The sequence below is a fragment of the Podarcis vaucheri genome (assembly GCF_965113315.1).
Source record: "Podarcis vaucheri genome assembly, chromosome: 5".
Classification (NCBI taxonomy): domain Eukaryota; kingdom Metazoa; phylum Chordata; class Lepidosauria; order Squamata; family Lacertidae; genus Podarcis; species Podarcis vaucheri.
Window position 1 is genome coordinate 99,752,120 of NC_138763.1, and position 23,822 is coordinate 99,775,941.

The window sequence follows — 23,822 nt, forward strand, 5'->3', positions numbered from 1 at the left end:
TAAAAATAGCATTTACTCACCCAGAAAACTTGTTGAAGAGATACAGTAGCTTTGTTCAGGCAGACTTAAAATGGTAATTCAGTTACAAAGACATACTTAAGACTAGCATAAAATGGTGTCTGAGCATTGGAGCTCAGACATGCAGATGTCCTTCACATTTCTGTCTTGGTGATGAGATGAAGAGGAAGAGAAGAAAGGGAGAGGATGTGCCCAAGCAGGCAAGAGAGTATCTATAGTTATGCCCTTCACCTGTCAGGGCACAGCGGGAGTGTCTCTCACTGAAAAACTCTGGCAGCTTCAGCTCTCATCATGTGCCTTTTTAGCAAAGCATCAGTTGTGGGTTTGACTGCATTGTAAATATCCCACACTTATGTTCATAGAATAATATAATTTAGAGTGGGAAGGGGCCCCCTGGGTCATCTAGTCCAACCCCCTGCAATGCAGAAATCTCAATTATATCAATTAATATTGCAATTATATCCATTGTAATATTAATTACTGTATTAAATGTTCTAAAAGTTTTTTTGTTTTGATTTACTTTAAGGAGACTGAAGAGTTTTTGGGCAGTAATATGCAATGGTGGGAAGGGACATTTCAGGTAGTGAGTTTTGTTTTGGGGTTAAAAAGGTAAAGGGACCCCTGACCATTAGGTCCAGTCATGGCCGACTCTGGGGTTGCAGCGCTCATCTCGCTTTATTGGCCGAGGGAGCCGGTGTACAGCATGACTAAGCCGCTTCTGGCAAACCAGAGCAGCGCACGGAAACGCCGTTTACCTTCCTGCCAGAGCGGTACCTATTTATCTACTTGCACTTTGACGTGCTTTCGAACTGCTAGGTGGGCAGGAGTAGGGACCGAGCAACGGGAGCTCACCCCGCCGCGGGGATTCAAACCGCCAACCTTCTGATCGGCAAGTCCTAGGCTCTGTGGTTTAACCCACAGCGCCACCTGTGTCCCTTGTTTAGGGGTTAGTTAAGTGTTAAAAATATTCAAATCTGTCCCGTTTTCGCTTCTCTGAATCGAGAAGGGAGAAGCATGAGTCTGTTTACAAACGATTCTATTTTGACTTAATAGCTCCACTTTTCATACTTGAGTGTGTTTACATTGCAGGGTCAATTCCAAAACTTTACCAAGTTCAAAGGGAGGGGAACAGGCATGCTGTTTCGCTAGTAACCTCAGCTGAAGCTAGTACTCTGGAAAATAAAAATAAAATGGTCTTTCTCCATGGAAAGCGCCATGAAACAAAAATATGATCAGGGTGGGCTATGGGTGGAACCCATGTGTAATTATGCTTTCAACTAGGAAGTTCAAAACCAGTTTGTAGTGGTGTGCACTATACTCATCAGTCTGTATTTTTGTCGATTGTGCTGACGGTCTCTTTGGAGGCATTGCCTAAGCCAGTGATGGCCAAACTCGGCCCTCCAGCTGTTTTGGGACTACATTTCCCATCATCCCTGACCACTGGTCCTGTTAGCTAGGGATGATGGGAGTTGTGGTCCCAAAAACAGCTGGCAGGCCGAGTTTGGGGATGCCTGCCCTATAAGATAACTGAATGTTGGGTTTCAGCTTGGGAGTCTCACATTTCTGTTCTAAAACTAATTTGAAAATCCATTTCATTTCTGCAAGTGAGGCTTATTTTGAAGTATAGCTGTATACTTGTATATCTGAAGGAGTGTCTCCACCCCCATCATTCAGCCTGGACACTGAGATCCAGCGCCGAGGGCCTTCTGGTGGTTCCCTCGCTGAGAGAAGCCAAGTTACAGGGAACCAGGCAGAGGGCCTTCTTGGTAGTGGCACCTGCCCTGTGGAACGCCCTCCCTTCAGAAGTCAGAGAGGTAAAGAACTACACAACTTTTAGAAGACATCTGAAGGCAGCCCTGTATTGGGAAGCTTTTAATGTTTTATTATGTTTTTATATGTGTTGGAAGCTGCCCACTGTGGCTGGGGCAACCCAGCCAGAGGGCCAAGGTATAAACAATAAAATTGTTGTTGTTGTTTAGAATTAGAGTTTGGGTTCAAATCCTGGCTCTCCAAAGACCTTTCATTATGGACTACTTTGGGTGTTTTTCCTGTTGGAGAAAAGTTGTGCCCCACGAAAGTGCACCTTCTTACCCTACATATTGGGCAGGACTGTTCTCCTCTCAATGTATGGGTGTAACATGTATATAAGCTTATATATTAAAAAGCTCAACCCATGTAGACCGAAAGCGCAAATAGATTCAGTTGTGCAATTTGGACCGTTGTGAATTTCAATTGATGCCCATCTGCTCTGTGCAAACTTTTCACCCATAGCTGGACATCTCACATGTGGAGGAAATGTGCCCAGTGGGCAGAGGGAGAAGTCACATGCTTGTGCCCATCCCAAATACCTGATGAGAACATTGTCCAAGCCAGCCCAGGCTCCTAGTTCATCTTTGTTGTGTGGCAAGACCCTCAAGCCGACCCCCCATTAGGATAAATAAATGCACAGACACGGATACTTTGTTTAAAGTTTTTGGGCAAAACTTTGGCCACAACTTTATTGATTACAGGAATGAGAGCAGTATTGGCTTAGGCATTGGCAAGACTATATCTGACTCCTGCCCCCTTTGCAGGAAGTCTGTAAGGGTAAACCACCCAAAGGGAAATTGCTTCGGGGGAACCCCTCCCCCATTCACAATAAGCCAATGCCTAACCGCCAAACCTTACAAAGTTGTGACGATTGCTAAGAGGTAGGCAAAAACCAAGTGGCCGTGCCAATTTGCCAAATGGAAAAAATTCCTATGCAGCCCCTGACTCAAGCCGGGAAACCAGTCAAAGTCCAAAGCAAGGCCAAAGGATCTAAATTAAAGGGAGGGTGGGCGGGTGTTCAGCAGCGCGAAGCAGGAGCCTGGCACACGTCACGCGGCTGCTTTTATACTTTCCCCCACTATCACCCTTTGACATAATTGGGCAACAGCCCTGGGTGATTGTGGTGCCACCCCGGCGTGAGGGCGACAGCTCCACCCACGCTGGGGGGGGGGCAGTTTGAGGGTCTGCCCGCAACCAGGACCATCTATTAAGATGATCCCATTTCTCCCCCAATGAAATGGATAGTTGTTGGAATTCAAAGATGAGGTGACTGTAAATGTTATCTGACAGATACTAGCTGCCGCTGATGAAATTTATTCCATTTCCCGATCCTATCGGAGATCGTTTTCTGACCCATCAAGCACTGAATCCCTGCTTGTACTTAGAGAAGTGGCATCGTGCCATCGAATTACCTAAGTGCCTCCAGGCAACTCTCGCTGTCATCTGGGTATTAAAAACGAACACAAATAACTGGGAAGATTCGGTCCAGTTCCTGGCTTCGTATCCAGCATGCATAACGCTCTCTGAGCAGCGCCAGATCTTAAGTGCTGAAGTTCGTCCAAAGCCCTAACAAAATTTAAGTTGGAGCAATCTGCCAAATGGCATATTTGGTATTGGAAGAATGTGCTGAGAGACAATTACCTCTTTCTCTCTGTTTAAAAGGTCTGTGTCACAGAGCGAGCCTGCAAACTTAAAAGAAGCATCTTAAACACATTATAAAATGGTCTGTTTGCTAGATAGGACCAGCTCCTCTTTCACAGTTTATGTTGTAGCTCCACCTGGCAGGAAATTTGGGAATTATCTTGTTAGTATGAAAAGATTACAGCTCAGATTCTGGAAACACGCAGCTCCACTGAGACCACAGAGAAATACTTTCAGCATTATGGCCCATCGTTTTGCTGTAGTGATTATTTAAAGAGATAGTACTCATCAGCCGGATGGAGGAGAAGCTCTGGTTGTGGTATGCATATTGTGGGATGTTGGAGAGCTCTCTCCTCTGTTCCCCAAAGCTGCATAGCAAAACACTCAGCTAATTTCATACCGTAAATCAAGCCCTCCTTTCGTGGTATCATGTCAGCCCAAGCATTCTATAGCATAAAATGTACTTATATTCAGGGGAACCCTGCCATTTCCTTTTCTTATTATTTATTGCTTATTCGCTTTCTTTGTGATATGAGGTAATGCTCTGCTGCTACATTATTTTTTTTTAGAATAATATTTTATTAAGTTTTTGCGAGAAAAAAGGTTACAAAAAACATCAACAAAAAAGAAAACATAACAACAAACGGTAAAGAAATAAACACCAGAAAAACCCCAAAGTCAAAAATTTCACATAAAAGCAGGAACCAAAAAAAAAAAGAAGAAAAAAAATACAGATAAAAATCCCTCCTTTCAATTTCTACCATTCTCTTACTTATTTTCATGACTTCCTCTCACCTCCCTCTTTGTATTCCATTTAAAAATTTATTCAGCAAATTCGTACCCTCTTATCTTACCCTTATTTATATATCCTCATATAATATTACTTCATATTTTCATTTATAATCAAACCGTTCTTGCAAATTCTTATTTCACCTCAGCCACTCCTTTTTTGCATTAATTTCATTGATTTTATCTTATCCTCAGATCTCTAAAAATTCTAAAATTTTAACCATATTTAACCTTTCTGCAAAAGCCAATTACTTCCTTTCCAACATCTCTTAATATTTCCTTAGTATTACACTAATTCCATGAATATAGTTTACTTACAGAGAACATTTCTCATTCTAAGTTTATCCAACGTCCTTTTTCCTGGTTCCGGGTGATGTCAGTCCTTATGTCATTAAAACCTCATCAGTCAGGTGTTCTAATGTCTAAAGCTCTCAAGTCACTTCCAAGCCCCCTCTGTGCGTTTTCTTGTTTCTGCTTATGGTTGCATACATCCTTATTCCCTGTTGGGTTCTTTCGCATTTTCTACTCCTTCTCTTTGGGGAGCCAATCATCAGGGAATTCCGTACAGTAATATTCTTCGTTTCCTCCATTCCCCTGCTGCTACACTTTTGGATTGTGAACAATATTAAAAATAAAAATATATTTACTCAGGAAACCCCAGACAAAATCCCTGCTGCCCCTTTATCCCACTAGCACACGGGGCATGAGACAGTCTTTCAACCTTACTTGAACATCTTTGAAATGGGACCATGAACATAGGTGACATCATCCAGTTTTAATTTATTTTTTCTGGAGCGCAAGTGACTGTTGTCAAGCCCTCTACCCAATATGGACTTCTTGTGTTGCAGGACTGTCAGTGCTTTATCTGGCAATCCTAGAATGCATTCTTCCCTCCCCTTGATAGTCTCTGTATAAAATCACATAATAACGCAAAAAGAGCACCTGGTGGATCAGGCCCACAAGCCATCTAGTCCAGCATCCATCCTGTTCTCACAGTGTTCAACCTCTAGATTTTAATTTTATTTTTAATCTAAACGGAAAAGTTGAATGCCCCCTGTTATGTACTGAAGTTCTCACCCTGGGCAAGCAGGGGGATACTGTAGATAGTTATGCAAATGAAGTGACGTTCAGTGATTGGATAGTTTTAGAAAGTTGCTACAGTAACGTTGTACTGGAGCTCTGTATAAGCAGGCTGACTGAACCTCTGAATAAACAAGAGCTGTTTGAAGAATCACTGTGTCATCTGATATGTTCACCCACAACTTAACACACACACACCCTGCACATATATAACACCATTTAAAAGTGAGTAGATAGTCCACCTTTGCAGGTATAACCAGTGCTGGTTATTGGTAAGATAAACCTGTGTAATGCCTGCAAAAAATAGCAATCTTCTTGGTAATGGAGACCAGGAAGCGTCATGGAAAAGTAGCTCATAGCCGCTGCCCGTCCCTTCAATGCCTTTTCCAATTTTCATGTGTTCGACTGTAAATTTGATTATAGCTGTGTTGCGCTCGTTTTCTCTCTGCTGTTTTCTCTAAGCAACTGCTTTTTAATATAATTTGCAACAGTGCTACATTATTATTATTAGGATGGTCTGTGGCCAAAAGAAATATAAGTAAATTAATTCATCGTTTTTTTCACATGCTGGCTACAGCCCCCCCCCCCGCCCACTTTAGTATTATATTTTATTGTACATATTGTCACAATTTCTGCTAGACTTCTTCTACTGTAAACCAATTTTATGTCACTTGGGAGCCTGGATAACAAACAAGACTTATTGCAACGTGTCTGCATATGTTTTAATATTGTTTTAATATGTTGCTCTTTTGTTGCTGCAAAGGCAACTGTCTTCTGGCACCTTAAAGACTAACAGATTTATTGCAGCAGAAGCTTTCGCAGACTGGTTTCCACTTCCTCAGAACATTACTACTTTTCCTGAGTAGCCTCAAGGGGGCAGTGTCTATTAACTATTGGGGGGAAAATACAGTTCATAAGTATGTTGAACATCTGTCTTGACCAAATGCAACCTATATACGTTCAGCTTTGAGCAATCCCTGCTGAACTCAGTGGGACTTACGTCTAAATAGATAGTCATGGGATTGCCTTTTTTACATGGGTTGTGTTTTAACACTCAAGTCTTAAAAATTTCTACCTTCAGTACCAAAGTAACATTCTTGAAATGCTAGCAAAAATTCAAGGGGGTGGGTGGGATCTTAGTGGATCATTCGCATTGTTCCAACTCTCTGTCTTTTTTTCCTAATCCTTTCTTTTCTACTCTGTCCATCTTTTTCCGTTTTTCCTCCCCTCCCTGCTTGCCTAAAGGTGATTTTTTTACACACAATGGGCGACCAGGCAAAGAGAAATTTCAAAGTCTACAGGCAGGCAAAGAAGAAGAACCTCATAGCTTTTCTCTTGTGTCTTCATTGTGCAGTGCCCCAGCAAAACATATGACCCATCCATCAAGTCCACCAGAGATTTTCCTGACGATGTCATTAGCTTCATAAAGCGCCACCCGGTGATGTACAAATCAGTCTACCCAGTAACCGGAGCACCGGTGTTTTCTCAAATCAATGTGGACTACAGATTGACGCAGATTGTGGTGGATCGTGTCATGGCTGAAGATGGCCAGTATGATGTCATGTTCTTAGGGACAGGTGAGGTGGCTCCTCTGTTTCCCATAGAGACTTCCTTCTTCCTACAAAATGCCCTTTGCATTTATTCCACACACATGGAACAATGTTGCGTATATGGATCATTGTCTGGGGATTGCCTTGGCATTGCGAAAGACTTTGCCCTCCTTTCTTAACCCTGGAGCAAGAACATTTGCTCTTCGGGGCAGAGTATGTGCCTTCATCAGATTGTGGACCCAGTCCATTGGCTGTACACTGTCTCACACAGGGCCAGATTCGGGTTTGATGAGGCCCTAAGCTACTGAAAGTAATGGGGCCCTTTATATGTCCAGCTGTCCTGGATCAACAACAAATTGTCACTGTTTTTAGTGTTGAATATATGCTATATGGTAATTTATGGACCTACACAACACAAGGGATACGGGTGGCCCAGTGGTCTAAACCACAGAGCCTAGGGCTTGCCGATCAGAAGGTCGGTGGTTCGAATCCCTGCAACATTGCTGGGTCCCAGCTCCTGCCAACCTAGCAGTTTGAAAGCACGTCAAAGTGCAAGTAGATAAGCAGGTACCTCTCTGGCGAGAAGGTAAATGGCATTTCCGTGCGCTGCTCTGGTTCGTCAGAAGTGGCTTAGTCATGCTGACCACATGACCAGAAAGCTGTACACCGGCTCCTTCAGCCAGCACAGCGAGATGAACTTCAACCCCAGAGTCATCCACAACTGGACCTAACGGTCAGGGGTCCCTTTACCTTTACCTTTACACAACACAAAGCACTGTTGCTGTATGTAGGTTTTATTTTATTTGTTTTTTATCTTATATTTTGGAAATATACATCCAGTGGTTTTTTGCTTTAATTTTTTTTGGGCCCCCCCCCAAGAGAGCGGGGCCCTAAGCTATAGCTTGTTTAGCTCATACGTAAATCCGGCACTGGTCTTATAATGAAGATGGCTGCAACTGAAAAATACCCGAAGCAGGTTTGGAGTAGGAGATATGGTTGTCATGCATAAACCCTCACTGCAGATCCAGTTGTCTCCCTGGAAATATTCTAGAGTGTTTACACTGAGGCTAAATCAGCTCCTTCTGGTGACAGGCAGAAATGGAATCATAGAATCATAGAATCATAGGGTTGGAAGTGACCACAAGGGCCATTGAGTCCAACCCCCTGCCAAGCAGGAAACACCATCAGAGCACTCCTGACATATGGTTGTCAAGCCTCTGCTTAAAGACCTCCAAAGTAGGAGACTCCACCACACTCCTTGGCAGCAAATTCCACTGTCGAACAGCTCTTACTGTCAGGAAGTTCTTCCTAATGTTTAGGTGGAATCTTCTTTCTTGTAGTTTGGATCCATTGCTCCGTGTCCGCTTCTCTGGAGCAGCAGAAAACAACCTTTCTCCCTCCTCTATGTGACATCCTTTTATATATTTGAACAGGACTTCAGACACGGACTGATATTTACAAATTTGATAGCTTTTATTTCAGGCTTTTGTTTTGTTTTTGTTCTGCTTTTGCAGACTGGTTGACACAGCCTGTGTCTGGACACGTGGCCATGGGCCTGCACATGTACTGCCCAACATTTGTGTAATGTAGGGTACCACAAGAGACACACTCTGCATGTAGCTACTAGCTTTTATATATTTGAACATGGCTATCATATCACCCCTTAACCTCCTCTTCTCCAGGCTACACATGCCCAGCTCCCTTAACCGTGGAGTGGCGGAGGAAGCCGCTCAGGTGCCCATAGGGGCAGGGCGCACTGCAGGGCCTCTGGAGTCTTCCTGCCTCCTCCCGCTTAGCCGCCCTACAGCTGGGGGGGGAGGCAGCGAGCAGACCGTTTGGTCAGCGCAGAGCCTGCACACGCCCAGGAGAGATGCATGGTTCGGGCGCGCTGCAGGCCCTGCAGTGAGTGCTGCCTGGCATGTTGTCACCCTCTCAGTGGTGGCACCCAGGGCGGCCTGCACCCACCGCACCCCCCCTTCCTCTGCCCCTGCAGAAATGCCAAGGCATTTGGAACAGGTGCCTATCTGCAGATAAGTGCAAGGCTGCTCCCTCCATTTGAAGCCTGCTGAGTACAGTGGTACCTCGGGTTACATCCGCTTCAGGTTACAGCCTCCGCTAACCCAGAAATAGTGCTTCAGGTTAAGAACTTTGCTTCAGGGTGAGAACAGAAATCGTGCAGTGGCGGCACTGCGGCAGCAGGAGGCCCCATTAGCTAAAGTGGTGCTTCAGGTTAAGAACAGACCTCCGGAATGAATTAAGTTCTTAATCCGAGGTATCACTGTACTTCCACATTTCTGCTTGTTTCCTCACTGCATAGCAGCAACTCTCTGTGGTCAAAATATGAACCATGCTTTTGTTTTCTTTAGCCATGGTTAAGGCCTGGCCACCAACCAGGATGTGACATCAAGGCCTGAAAGTGGGTTTGCAAACCATTGTTTGCATTACGCATGGTTAATTTTTATATCTGCATTATGCAAATTGTGGTTAAGTCAGTTTCCCCCCTTTCCTGGTCTCTCTGCTTGCAAAATGATAAAACAGGTCATGTTGCTATATCCTGATATATATTTTTCAGGGGCAGGACTTTGCTCAGGAAGTTAAACCAATGTACCATAGTACCTTTGGGGCCTTAATCAGGGTTAAGGCAACCAACCATGGTTAGTGCTAATGATGGTTGAAAGCATTATGTCTGCACCAGGCCAACGTGTGAAAAAACTATCATTATTCAGTGTTGCTCTTCATTGAAACAGTTTTCTTGTAGGTTATAGCACAAAATGTAGTCAGTAGATGGCAGTCCAGAATTTCAGCAGACAGAAGAGTACTGCCTGCAGTATCTAAATTGTTGAAAATTGAGCTTCCTAAGGGAAGCATGACATTTTTATTTTATTTTACAAATTTAAAACCTGCCTTTTACAAAGTCATGCTAAAGACAGACTTCACTGCTTGCTTATTTCTGTGTATTGGATTGCATAGTTAGTCTCTTTTTCTGTTTACCTACCATAAGTAAGATTGTGGGGAAAGTTAGTTTAGTCAATAGAGAAAATTCTGCAGTATTTTAAACATGTTGCAATAAATGATTCAGCTCACTAAGACTTTTTCCAGCCTTGTTTTCCAGTCACTCAATTCCAGGATCTTTTGTTTGTTTAATCACTGCCATATGCATGTCCCATGTGTAGCCTTGGAGTAGAACAAAATGAGAAGGGATTTTTTCCTTTTCTTTTGGAAATAACGCAGGACAATTGATTGCAATGGCATTGGTTTTGCTGTTTGTTTGCTTAATGCTTCACAATGCAGAGCGCGAGGCTGTGGTTACTCAGTGCTCAGGAAAGATACTTTGTGCATGCTCAGAGCTACTAAATAGTTCCAAGACATGAGATCTGGTGACACCTGAACTAAATCAACTGCTTTTCTGTTTGTGCTCAACGCTACAACACTCTTGTAGTTTAAGGTCATAGTTCACGGTCCTCATTTCAAATTTGGGAAAACAAAGCCATTGTAGAATTAGTTTCCAAATGCTAAACCAATGACTTCATGATGCCATGAATTTGACTTGGATAAATTTATTCGAACATGGACCTTATATAGATGCTGCGTGGTGAAATTATCATGGATTCCAGAAACAGTTTTTTCCACATTGAATGTGCTACAAGAGCTTGTGACTATTTAAGGGTGGTCAATTCAACATGACCATTGGCATGGGGCTCCTGCAGGAAATGGCAATCCCTTATCAAGTTCTTTGTCTCCATCCTTGGCATTTAGGAAGATGTACTTTCCTTGTTTCCTAGCCAGTGGCAGAGAGTCGTATAGTGAAAAGAAAGGGAGTTTCGGTGTTTTTCTCGGGGGGGGGGGACACAGGGGGACGCATACCCCTAAACATTTTGTGAATCTAAGTCTGGCCTCATTGAGGGACAGTATTTCAATATGAGTAGGAAAATGAGAGTAACCCTAAACATTTTTTTTTTTTTTAGAAAAAAAGCACTGGGGAGATTCATGGAGCAAAGGCACCATTATGTGTTACAGATAGGTAGCCGTGTTGGTCTGCCATAGTCAAAATAAAAAAATTCCTTCCAGTAGTACCTTAAAGACCAACTAAGTTAGTTCTTGGTATGAGCTTTCGTGTGCATGCACACTTCTTCAGATACATAATGTGTGTCTGCTTAAAAAAATGAGAGAGAGAATCCAATGAGGAGGTCTGCGCTCAGTTAGGTGCCATATCTAAAGAAGATGGAAAATCTTAATGTAAAATCCAAAAATGGCCACTGATTTTCGACTGTGTCCCTTTCTTGCAGATGTCGGAACAGTACTGAAAGTTCTGAGTATAACCAAGGAGAAGCGAGACATGGAGGAAGTGGTTCTGGAAGAGCTGCAGATATTCAAGGTAAGATTACAAGCCTCATCCATTGGAACACAATTCACAAAATCACAGAATTGCAGGGTTGGAAGAGACCACAAAGGTCATTTAGTCCAGCCCCCTGCAATGCAGGAATCTTTTGCCTAAGGTGGGGCTTGGACCCACAACCCTGAGATTAAGAATCTCATGCTCCGCCAACTGAGCTCTTTCAGAAGGGCAACTGAAGGAAAATAAAGCTCAATGGATTTCATTCTTCAAAAAGAATCATTTTGGGACGGCATAAAATCTTCATTTTTTGTTCCTCAAGAATAAGTCACTCACATCTCCAGTCACCTGGAGAAAATTCTAGGATCTGCTGAAGTTTAATTAAGAATTCTGTGTGCTTTTTTAAACTAAGGAATTATGGTGAAAAGAAACTTAAATGCTTAGAGCAGAATTGCCACAGAAAGTGAAGTGAAATATGAGGTGAATTTGGAGGTTCCTGCTTGGGCAAAACATCTGCATTGATTTCAACATCAGATTAGCAAAATTTCTTGTTTTTTTGCAGCCTGGGGTAGGCTAGGTGAGGAAGGAAAAGGCACACACCTCAAATAGCAGTTTTTGCTCTTGGCCCATAACTATGATGGAATTAGATGTTCTTCATTTGCCATGATTCTTAGGGAGTCGGCTTTAGGTCCAACCTTTGGCTTTCCTGCAATGGTCTGGTGCCTTTGAAATCATCCTTGATGCCCTTGCCTTACATGTCTGTGGAATACAATATTTTCTCCAGGTAAATCTCTCCCTGTGCATTTGGTACCTTGATTACAGAGGTGGAATACTTCTTGTTTTAAATGTCATCTTTTTGCTGCCATGGAGGCCAAGAGTGCTCAACAGGCTGCCAAGTAATCAGGAATTTCTGAGCATGTACCAATTTGCTGCATACTTGCGAGATCACGTCAAAGGGAAAGGCGCCATATCAGATTTAATACCAAACAGGGCTATTAGCTCAGCAGATGTTCCTCCATGTTATAAATGCACTTCTTCTTTTTTTCATGCGGGGAAAAAAAATAGAAAGAGAGAAGGGACTGTAGTTTATTTACATGTTTAAGAAGCCACACCAGAATGATGTCATTGGATGTTGGGGTTTCCAAGAGCCAGCCCTTGTGACAACTTTGCAGGTGGTGGATGCTTTCTTGCCTTCAGCCTCATCTGCAGTCATCTATATGGTTTGCCCTGAGGGAATAGTTACTCCCTTCCCTGGCCCCATTCAACACAAGGCAGCACTCACAAGCCCTGAAGAGTGGCTGCATCAGGGGATGGTTGCAGATCCAGCATAATGGGCAGAATATTCTAGTGTTTTACATCATTTTTTCCCATGTATTTGTTTATTTAACTTATATACTGCTTAACATTTTAAGAGGAAAAATCTAAGCAGTTTACAAATACCATAAAATATGACAAATGAAAACCATAAAAACGGCAAATACATTAGGGGCCCACGCTTGTAGTGACTGTGTGAGGCCCGAATCAGCCCATGACCTCTGTGACTTACAGAGGAGCCAAGTGAATCCGTACGTTCCGAAACACCCTGTATGGATGCCCACCCTCTTTATGTGTGGAAAATCTGTGAGATGGGTGCCACAGGGGCGTTTGACATTTTTGGCACTCCCGGACAGGAGAAGAAGAGGCTGTGGAATGTGTGCATTCTTTCCTGTCTTTCCAGCACTATATTCCTGTCTGCTTTCCCTCAGCGGATCAGAAGGAACCTGAGGGCTGTGTATAGTATGAATCGCGTAGTGTTCAAGGGAGCCTTGCTCAGATACTTCTCTTTGAGCACATTTTCCAGGAGGGTTGGCCTTCACAGCTGCAGTTGATCCATTGCAATGGCTATGTTAGAGTTAAAGCTATGGTTTCCCCAGTAGTGATGTACGGAAGTGAGAGCTGGACCATAAAGAAGGCTGATCACCGAAGAATTGATGCTTTTGAATTGTGGTGCTGGAGGAGACTCTTGAGAGTCCCATGGACTGCAAGAAGATCAAACCTCTCCATTCTGAAGGAAATCAGCCCTGAGTGCTCACTGGAAGGACAGATCCTGAAGCTGAGACTCCAATACTTTGGCCACCTCATGAGAAGAGAAGACTCCCTGGAAAAGCCCCTGATGTTGGGAAAGATGGAGGGCACAAGGAGAAGGGGACGACCGAGGACGAGATGGTTGGATGGTGTTCTCGAAGCTACAAACATGAGTCTGACCAAACTGCGGGAGGCAGTGGAAGACAGGAGTGCCTGGCGTGCTCTGGTCCATGGGGTCACAGAGAGTTGGACACGACTAAACGACTAAACAACATGTTAGAGCTCGGAAGGTGTGATGCTTGGAGTGTTGGACTTAAGACACGGAAACACACCTCCAAATCCCCGCTGAGTCCCAAAGTCTAGTGGGTGACTAACACACCTGGAAAATGGGCACACTTCCAGAAATACTCCCTGTTTTCTTCTCGGGGAAGACAAATGAGTTTCCATTCCTGTCACAGGTGAATTCATCCTAGGCTGGAAGTCTCAGAATATTTTGGTTTCTAGGGAAGTACTATTTCAAACACTTAAGTAAAATTGCAAAGGGTTTTGGCTACTGGCCTCCTGCTGGTGGAGCGACAAATGTTTGATAGTCTTCAATCTAAGCAGAAGAAGGATTTTCATTGGTTTTCCCCCATTTCTTTTCCAGCATCCCTCACCCATCTTGACTATGGAGATGTCTCCAAAGCAGGTAATTTATAATTAGTTCTGAAATACATTCCTGTATCTATGAAAAAGAAAAAAATATAAAAGGGGGGAGGGGTGAAGTAATGTTTGTTCTGTTCTTTTATTTCCCAAACGCATGAGTTGCACTGAAGTACCACTGAAATTAGTCAGTGATTTTACAATCCTGTGCAACTCTACTTGGAAGTAAGTCTCATTGTGTTCATTGAGGCTTTCTCCTTAATAAGTGAGCGGTCAGGATTACAGCCTCAATGGAACTACAATGACCTTCCTCTGATTTAGGTAACTTACTCCAGTCCATATTGATAGAGCTCATGAAAAAAAAATCCCATTTCTATAGGTTTCTCAGGCAAAGATGTATTTTAATTAGATTGTACCAAACCTGTGTTCCAATTTCCCAAGTGTTTTCTTCCCCAGTAAATAACTTTCAAATTTTCTGCCTCATTTGCAGGGCACATTCAGAATTTGGGTGGGTGTAGAGTTGATCTTATTCTATTGCCGCAAAGTAAATAAGGCTGATGCCCACACTTCCTGATCTGAAAAAGGTCCCATGCGACGAGTTGCCACATGCCATCTTCCCCTGGGCTTAAATTGAAGGGAGAGAAGCTGAGGAGGAGACTAGCCACCAATTGCCAGAGACTGGTGTGAGCTCACGGGTTTTGCTTTTAAAAAGAGTCCTTGTTCCTTCCCTTAATGTTCCCTAAACACCCTCGGCCCTGTATACCTGAAGGAGCATCTCCACCCCCATCGTTCAGCCCGGAAACTGAGGTCCAGCTCTGAGGGCCTTCTGGTGGTTCCCTCCCTGCGAGAAGCGAGGTTACAGGGAACCAGGCAGAGGGTCTTCTCGGTGGTGGTGCCCACCCTGTGGAACGCCCTTCTGTTAGATGTCAAGGAAATAAACAACTATCTGACTTTTAGAAGACATCTGACGGCAGCCCTGTTTAGTGAAGTTTTTAATGTGTGATGTTTTATTCTGTTTTTAATCTGTTGGGAGCCGCCCACAGTGGCTGGGGAAACCCAGCCAGATGGGCGGGGTATAAATAATATATTATTATTATTATTATTATTATTGTTATTATTATTATTATTATTATTAAAACAAAAAAACTTTCCACACATGTAGCTTTCATGCAGTGATTCCTTTCAAAGTAAAAGGCCTTCCCTTTTTTAAAAAATGACAACAAACAGCTGTCAGGCAGGTGTTAGGCATCTCTGAGCGTAGCGAAGGACGTCATGGGTTTTCACAAAGCTTGCAGACCCAGGAAGGCGGCAGAATGAAGACCACCAGAGAAATGATTTGGAGCATGAATGAAACAGTACTCACAAATGCCCCTTAGCTATCTCAAAAGTAAAGTAACCGCAACAAAACCCCGCATTCCACCCATGAAATTTTTTTGCTCCAGTCTGATAATTTTCAGATGCAATTTCACTTATTAATTGAAAGGGTTTTGTTTTGTTTTTAAGGAAGGGATTTTTTGACACAGCTCTGGTTTTAAGCTAGTATTGTAGTCAGCTTCATAGCTCACATCTCTCTGTGAATGGAATTATGGAATTCAATACTAGTATGTGTTTTAGAACTTTTATACCATTTTCAGTATGCTACCTGCACTGGATCTTTGATGTGGACTTGAGAGCCAGTGTAAAAAGACTGGCAATGTTATGTCTACTTGGGTTGATTTCAGCTCAGATTGTTCTTGCAACTTACTTGGAGAAGCAATGATTGCCGTCTATATCAGACTGGCTGAGGAAAGCCAACTAAATAGACCCTGCTCTAAAAACTTGGAGATTAACTGCGCAGAGAGATTACTTGGACAAACAGAGTTTGTTCACTGATTACCAGAACATAAATTGCATTTGCTGTATAAATTTGTAAGGATTGTATAAAAATAGAATTTTTTAAATGAAAAATTGCTAAGGAGGAAATCAAGGCCAAAAGAAAAAGAGGTTTCTTGAAGAACGCTTCTAATTCATTTGCCTCGCCTGATTTTCAGCAACAATTGTACATTGGTTCCAGAGATGGATTGGCTCAGCTCTCGCTACACAGATGTCACACATATGGCAAGGCTTGTGCAGACTGTTGCCTTGCCAGAGACCCCTATTGTGCTTGGGATGGAAATTCATGCTCCAGATACACACCAACATCTAAAAGGTGAGTGATATCGTTCCTGCTTTGACTGAGCATCTAAGAGCAGCTTCTTACGTGATCCCCATGATTTAATGTAGAGCTACTCCTTCCCATACTGCTGGGAAGCCCTGGAATCTATGGGATGAGTTCAAGGCTGGCATTAGCGATAGAGGACACCAGAGCTTCCCCATGGATCCTCTGGTACCATCTGTTCTGCTAGTTCATGACAGGTAATCTGGGTAGGGTTAACTAAGCTTCACTCAGAGTAGACCAATTGCAATTAATAGACCTCAGTCACGTGGCACTGTGGGTTAAACCACAGAGCCTAGGACTTGCCGATCAGAAGGTCGGTGGTTCGAATCCCCGCAACGGGGTGAGCTCCCATTGCTTGGTCCCTGCTCCTGCCAACCTAGCAGTTCGAAAGTACGTCAAAGTGTAAGTAGATAAATAGGTACCGCTCCAGCAGGAAGGTAAACGGCGTTTCTGTGCACTGCTCTGGTTCGCCAGAAGTGGCTTAGTCATGCTGGCCACATGACCCAGAAGCTGTACGCCGGCTCCCTCAGCCAATAAAGCGAGATGAGCGCCTCAACCCCAGAGTCAATCACGGTTGGACCTAATGGTCAGGGGTCCCTTTACCTTTAGTCACGTTCATTGATTTCAACAGCTGCACTCTGGGTAAAACTTAGTTAAATACCCCCCCCACACACACACACACACAGATTTTTCCATGATGTCAGCAGGAGGAATCTTTGAATACTGTTACGTGTTACCTAACCTCTGAACTGTGGAAACATTTCAGGGACAGCAGTACATATATTGGGCTTGACTTCCTTGGAATTAAGGTCCCAGGGTTGTTGGCACCTGTCTCAAGATACAGTGGAGTGTGCCTCCAGGGGTGAAGTCAAGCATCTGGAGAATCACAGCGCCTGATGTGGCTGCAGAGACTAGAAATGCTTAACTGCTGCCTCCTGCCTTGTTCATTGCTGTGTTAGCAGCACCAAAGTGACTTCCCTGGGGTGCAAGCCTGGGACGTGTGTCCGGAGGTCCTGGGCTGCTCAGTGCACAGCCATTAAAAGGTATTGTGTTCAACCTGGCATCGGGCAACACATCTGGGACCTGAAATAAGCTTTTGCTGTGTGGGATGCTGCTCTTTGGGATTCCAGGAGCTCCATTCCATTCCATTTTCTCTTTCCTCTGCCCCAGATTTCTGGGTATTCCTCACCCCACCCCACAAAAGTGGGTCAGGATTCAGGAGCACACCCAGTTCTCACTGGAATGTTTTCCAGGTTTCCTTCTTCCATAGGCTTCCCCCCATCCAGCCACTTTTGCATTTCTGCCAAGCTCGGAGTACCCCAAGGCCTGTTGCTTCCTGCCTGATTCTTATGGGTGCATGGTGCTTATTTGGCTATGGAAGAAGCAGCACTCGCAGCCTGAACACCAGAAAGAAAAGGAAAGTTGACTGTGACTATAATATCAGTGATGCCTTATTCATATATGTAATCTGATGTTACTTTCTGCAAGTGAGCAACTTCCCTTAAGCTCCATCCCACATCCGAAGAACAGCAGGCATAATTTCACAAAGTCATGGCAACCTTTATTTTTCCAGGCGTGCAAGGAGGCAAGACGTCAAATATGGAGACCCAGCTACCCAGTGCGGTGATACGGAAGATAGTAAGTATCTGCATCTTTGTCTCCACAAAGATAGGTGAGGGGCCTAATGAAATGATGTGCTCAGCTCTAGCAAGGCCTGGTTACTGAGCAGATGATGCTCAGATACCAGAAGTGTAGCCAGGCTGTGGTGACTCTGTGTAGACCAAAAGGCATTTACTTCTTAAATTCAAGGGCTGAATTAGAGCATTGGAAACAACATCTGGCTTACATTCCTTGATCGATGGCATGCACAAGCAGATCTGTAAGCAGTGCCCTCCGTGCTAATAGACCGAGCAAGCCTCTTGAGAGTTAGTCTAGGACTATAGTGAGCTTGCTGTTGGCAAAACCGGGGTCCATAGATGTGCTGCATCATGTGAAGTGATGCAACCTGGAGGCAAAACGGAAATACAGAAAAAGCAGAGAAAACCCTTGCAGGCAGAGAACTCATTACAAGTAACTTGCACTATGCACACTTTTAATTTGTGCACACACAAAAATTGAGAGGGCAGGTGTTCTGGGAAAGAAAGACTTTTGCAATCCCACCTGCCATTGAAGCCAATTCGTTCTGACTAGAGACGATTTTGGCTCTATGCTGTGTAGGTTGAGAGTCACCTGTATTCCTTTCTTATGCCTTCACCAGGAGTAGAAATAGTTAACAGGGAAGTCTGTGGAAGTCTGGGAAGCAACTTGGGGCAAATATGCTAACCCCCCCCCCAAAAAAAAAGAATAGCAGGTCTGATTGGCTGGTTCTTGCTGTATACCTGAACTAACAATGAGCTAGTTGGACTCTCTGCAACCCTTCAAGAAACACAAAGAAAGGAATAGTTCTGGAGATGACGACCATGGAAGAGTTAATTGGTGTCTATGTAAGTTCTATAACTGAACGTGAGAGGAACGCTACAGCTTTCCAAGAGCAACGCAGGAGGTCGGCTTAGGCAAGTGAGCCAAATAAGCAGAAATCCCACAAGGAAAACTGAGGAACCACACTTTTTCCCATTCCCTTGGCTTATTTCCACAGAGCAAAGATCTAGCATCTTAGTTCCAGCCATCAAGCTATCCAGGCCTTCTTCTAATTCTTCCTTGCTAATTAAACAATCCTCTTCTTAACAATAGCCTACTGTCTCCCACCACTATGGACACTGATGGGCTTGCCAAGTGGTCTGGCTTACTCCCCTGGCAACTGGTACTGCTGTCTTGTGGTTAAGATGAAATTTCTGTGACAACGTAACGTAACGTTTTAAATGTTCAACAGGGTATTTTGTTTTCCTTTCTTAAACAAAACAATAGGGTCCCCTGCCCGAACACACATTTGGTTTATTATTTGATCCAGGAAGCGCAACTGTTTTCAATTGCTCCTCAGTTATTTCAGTCAGAGCTCTGTTGTAAACTAAAATTAAGGGCCATCAAATGGACCCGAGTACAGACAGGGTGAATGAGGGCTGCAGCTTTCTGTGCTGCTACTTTGAGAGTGTAAGCAGTGACCCAAGGAAACAATAAGTTCTCTTTCTGGAATGAGCCAATTGACTTTGTCCTGTAGACTGATAGGAGTTGACACAAAATAAAGCACCGTGCAGTTATGGACTGTGGGAATGGAATTCCTCATATAAGAGCCACATTTAACGTCTTCTGACCTGCATGGTACAGGTTTTGTTCATGGTTGTATGTGGGCCTGTTCTTTTCATCTTGGCCTTTGCCCAGAGACTTGGCTTAGATGGAAGCTGCAGGTATGGCTCTTTAAGTTGCCTCAGTGGGAGACATTTAGGAAGCAGGTTTTTACTCCCTCCCCATCTTCCCAAATGGGGAGAAGTTCCAGGCAAAAAGTATTTAAGCAAGCTTGGTTTCATTTGGAAGGATGCCGCAGGAAGCTGATGGCAATTTGCAGTATTTGTGTTTATTTACGAATTTATGCAAGCAGAGCATTGATGGAGGGCTAGAAAGACATGTCATTTTCTCCCACCCTCGCTTAGTTTGCCTGCTCCCTGTGGTTGGAGGGATGGAATCAGGATGAAGAAGGCAACTGTTCCCTAGCCTTACTCAGCCTGAAATATCCCTAACAGAGAAATGCTTCTGGCAACTTTGCCCCTGACTGTTAATAGAAGTCTGCAGCAGAACATCTGGCTCTGTTAACATCCTCCTGTACAAACTCAAAATCTTGCAACACCATGTGACCATGGGGAGTTCTTGAAGGAAGAACAGGGTGGAAGGTGAAGACAAGGCATGTCAAGCCTTGTGCCCAGGGTGGGCTTCTTCCACCACAATGGTAGCAGGGAGATATCCCAAAAGTTTAGCGTATCCATTGCTATATCCTGTGATTCGGATCAGGTGGCACTCAAGGCTGGTTCCAATCACTCTCCAGTGTCCTGACTGTGTGCATTCACACCCGGAGCAGAAACCCCCCCACAGATTCTGGCCCTGAGTCCCTCTTCCGTCTAAGGCTTGTTGTTGAATCATACATCACTTCGGAGAGTTCTGCCAGACACTCCTGGTCTGTGTTTATAGATTTACAGTGGTACCTTGGGTTAAGAACTTAATTCGTTCTGGAGGTCCATTCTTAACCTGAAACTGTTCTTAACCTGAGGTACCACTTTAGCTAATGGGGCCTCTCATTGCTGCTGCGCCACCATCGCACAATTTCTGTTCTCATCCTGAAGCAAAGTTCTTAACCCAGGGTGCTATTTCGGGGATAGCAGAGTCTGTAACCTGAAGCGTCTGTAACCTAAAGCATCTGTAACCTGAGGTACCACTGTTCCTCCTCCAGGTAACCTTGAATGACTTAAGCTGAAAAAAGTTTGCATTTATTTATTAGTTATCTTTCTAGTTATGTTTGTTAAGAAGTACATTTATTATTTGTGAGCTGCTTCAGAAAGTCTAAGATTTCTCCCAGGGAAGGAACTTAGTTCTGGGATGGGTGCCCCAAATGCTTACTTTTCAGTGGTGGGGCAAATTTAGAGTTCAGGTTCCAGATGATGTCCCTGGCAACTTTGCCTCTAAGGAAGTCTGTAGCAGTCCTTCTGTCAACCCTCTTCCTGGAGCTAGCTGCCTGCCAGCAAGGTCACTGTATCCTCCTCACCGTTCCCAGTCTCATTAAATAGAGAAGAATTCCTCTAAGAAAGGCTATAGATCAGAGTCTGATTCCATCAGTGGTTTAATTGAAAGGAAGTGACCAATTCAGTCTTAAATAGCACTGTTATACACTGTTATGCACCAGGTTGAACCATCGTGTGTTGTGCTAAACCTGAGGTGCCTTTTCTTTCCCTTCACAGTCCATGCGCTGCTCTACCATCTGTTCTGCATCAGCTATGTTTTCCCTTCACTTTAAGAAATCAGGGCAGGGTTAATCTTCTGTACCATGTTTGCGTTCCAGGCATTAGTCATGAAACCACTGATGAAAAGGTGATTTTTGGCATCGAATTTAATTCGACGTTCCTAGAATGTATTCCAAAGTCCCAGCAAGCTTCCATCAGGTGGTTCATTCAACGCTCTGGAGAAGATCACGAGGAAGAGGTAAGTTATCATCATTAAGAACGTATTTTCCCTCTGGAGAACTTCTAATTCCATGGTCAAAGGCAGGGGTTAATAGAACGAACAAATATGGTCTCCCTTGCCACAGCTCACATACTTGGGAATGCTCCAATAATACCACAATGGAATATCAAGACCAAGAAGACAATCCCTGTGCAATTAGCAGCCTTCCTTTTAACATTACGCATGGAGTTTTGGATATTCACTGTAATGTTCGCACGCACTGCAATTCTTCCATCCAGGCTAAATGCTGGGCTCATCACAGGAACCACGTATAAGTCATGTTCAAACAAATCATGCAGAGATGACTGAAAACAGTCACAGAGATGCTGGCCACCTTTCTCCATTCATTGTTTATCTGTGCATACATCTCCTCTGGAAACTCCTTTTCCCCAGGGGTTGGGAGGGGGAGAAGCACAGACAATTAACCTCTCAAGAGATGAGCATAGATAAACAACAGAAGCTGAAAGAAAGGCTTTTGATCCCCTGCGGCTTTCACTGCTGGTCTCTGGGGAGCCTCTGAAACTCTGAGCAGCTGGAACCTGGCTTACTTTTTACGCGATGAGCATAACATTTAGTGATGTTAAATTCTCGAGAATAATCTTTTGGAGAATAGTCTCGAGAATATTCTCCAAAAGATTATTCTCAAGAATTTAACATCGCTAAGCCCATCTCATAACATAAAGCATGTATTCAGTATTCATACAATCATGTCCTTGCCTACTGTAAACCTATCAAAAGATCAAAAATTCTCATGGTGCTTTTGGAAAACATGCAGAGGCAGACTTTGGGGGATCTTCAGGGCAAAGCGTTCAGCAGAGGGTTTTGTTTTGTTTTGTTTTACAGTTGAGGGGAAACCATCAAGAGTATTTTACTGTGTTCCTCTGTGGTACATTGCAAAAAAATCATAATGTGCAGATGATGTTCTTGGGTGATCTTAGAAGTTATGATGGATCATGATGGAACCTGTATTCAGACCTTTAGATCCTGAATTACCAGTGTGCATTTGTGTGCTCCTAGGTGTGTGTGTGTGTGTGTGTGTCTGTATGCATTTAATAATTTATAAACATAATTCCATAAAATAAACTCTATTGCCATGTATGGAATGGGATGGAAAGTACAGCAGAGACGGATCCTTTGCTCCTCCCCGTTTTTTAATTCTGTTGGCTAAGCACTCTAATAGGGACGCGGGTGGCGCTGTGGGCTAAAGCCTCAGCGCCTAGGGCTTGCCGATCGAAAGGTTGGCGGTTCGAATCCCCGCGGCGGGGTGCGCTCCCGCTGCTCGGTCCCAGCGCCTGCCCACCTAGCAGTTCGAAAGCACCCCCGGGGGCAAGTAGATAAATAGGTACCGCTTACCAGCGGGAAGGTAAACGGCGTTCCGTGTGCGGCTCTGGCTCGCCAGAGCAGCGTTGTCACGCTGGCCACGTGACCCGGAAGTGTCTTCGGACAGCGCTGGCCCCCGGCCAATAGATGTGAGATGGGCGCACAAACCCCAGAGTCTGTCAAGACTGGCCCGTTCGGGCAGGGGTACCTTTACCTTTACTAAGCACTCTAATAATTGGTATTGTACAGCAAATGGGTAGAGAAGTAGGCATCGTTTGCACATCTGGAGCTGTCTTAGACTGAGCTCGACTAATTCAAACAATCAATCAACCAAATCTTTATTACAATCATTACCAGCCAGACTAATTATACATCTGGCCCACTGTCCTGGCTACCCACACCTCTCCAAATTCTCAAGTAGGAGTACTTCCTAATGCTGCTTTCTGAGATCTTTTTAAATGCTGATGCCTGTGATCCAAACTGGGATTTAGCCCCTGCCACCTGTGTTCTGCTGTGGAGTTATGGCACAACCATCAAGGAATTTAAAAGGAGTAAAGTTGGGTCTGGACTTTGCTTCCTAAGAGCCTAGCCGTCTTTAGAACTTAATAAGCACTGATGGGTAGTTTCTGCACTACAGTGTGTCATAGGGGACACAACAATGCCTGAAATCAGAATTTAAAAATAAAATAAAAGCATATTGCTGGTAAATTGTGATGCAATGGGCTGTCCAGCAGGAGACTGTGGCATTTTCACAATGTTTGGCTGAGCACTCTTAATCCCTATAGTTGTAGAAATGCATTAAAAAGGTAAAGGACCCCTGACAGTTAAGTCCAGTCGCGAACGACTCTGGGGTTGCGGCGCTCATCTCGCTTTACAGGCCACGGGAGCTGGCATTTCCGGGTCATGTGGCCAGCATGACTAAGCCGCTTCTGGTGCAACGGAACACCGAAACCAGAGCGGTGCACAGAAACACAATTTACCTTCCTGCAGCAGTGGTACCTATTTATCTACTTGCACTTTTTGGCATGCTTTCAAACTGCTAGGATGGCAGGAGCAGGGACCGAGCAATGGGAGCTCACCCTATCACGGGGACTGGAACCGCCGACTTTCCAATCGGCAAGCCCAAGGCTCAGTGGTTTATAGCACCACGCCACCCGCGTCCCCAGAAATACATTACCCCAAGGTTAAAAGTACAGTAGTACCTTGGTTTACAACCATAATCTGTTACGGAGGTCCA

The 23,822-nt window shown here is 44.1% G+C and overlaps 1 protein-coding gene across 1 annotated transcript in view; it reads left to right on the forward strand.

The window, feature by feature from the left end:
• Positions 1-23,822, forward strand: part of SEMA3D (semaphorin 3D) — a 174,830-nt gene that overhangs the window by 133,999 nt on the left and 17,009 nt on the right. The window contains exons 12-17 of the mRNA XM_082223091.1: positions 6,692-6,914; positions 11,174-11,262; positions 13,931-13,972; positions 15,957-16,114; positions 17,697-17,761; positions 21,105-21,244. Coding sequence (XP_082079217.1) covers positions 6,692-6,914; positions 11,174-11,262; positions 13,931-13,972; positions 15,957-16,114; positions 17,697-17,761; positions 21,105-21,244 — 717 coding nt within the window. The remainder of the gene's footprint in view (positions 1-6,691; positions 6,915-11,173; positions 11,263-13,930; positions 13,973-15,956; positions 16,115-17,696; positions 17,762-21,104; positions 21,245-23,822) is intronic.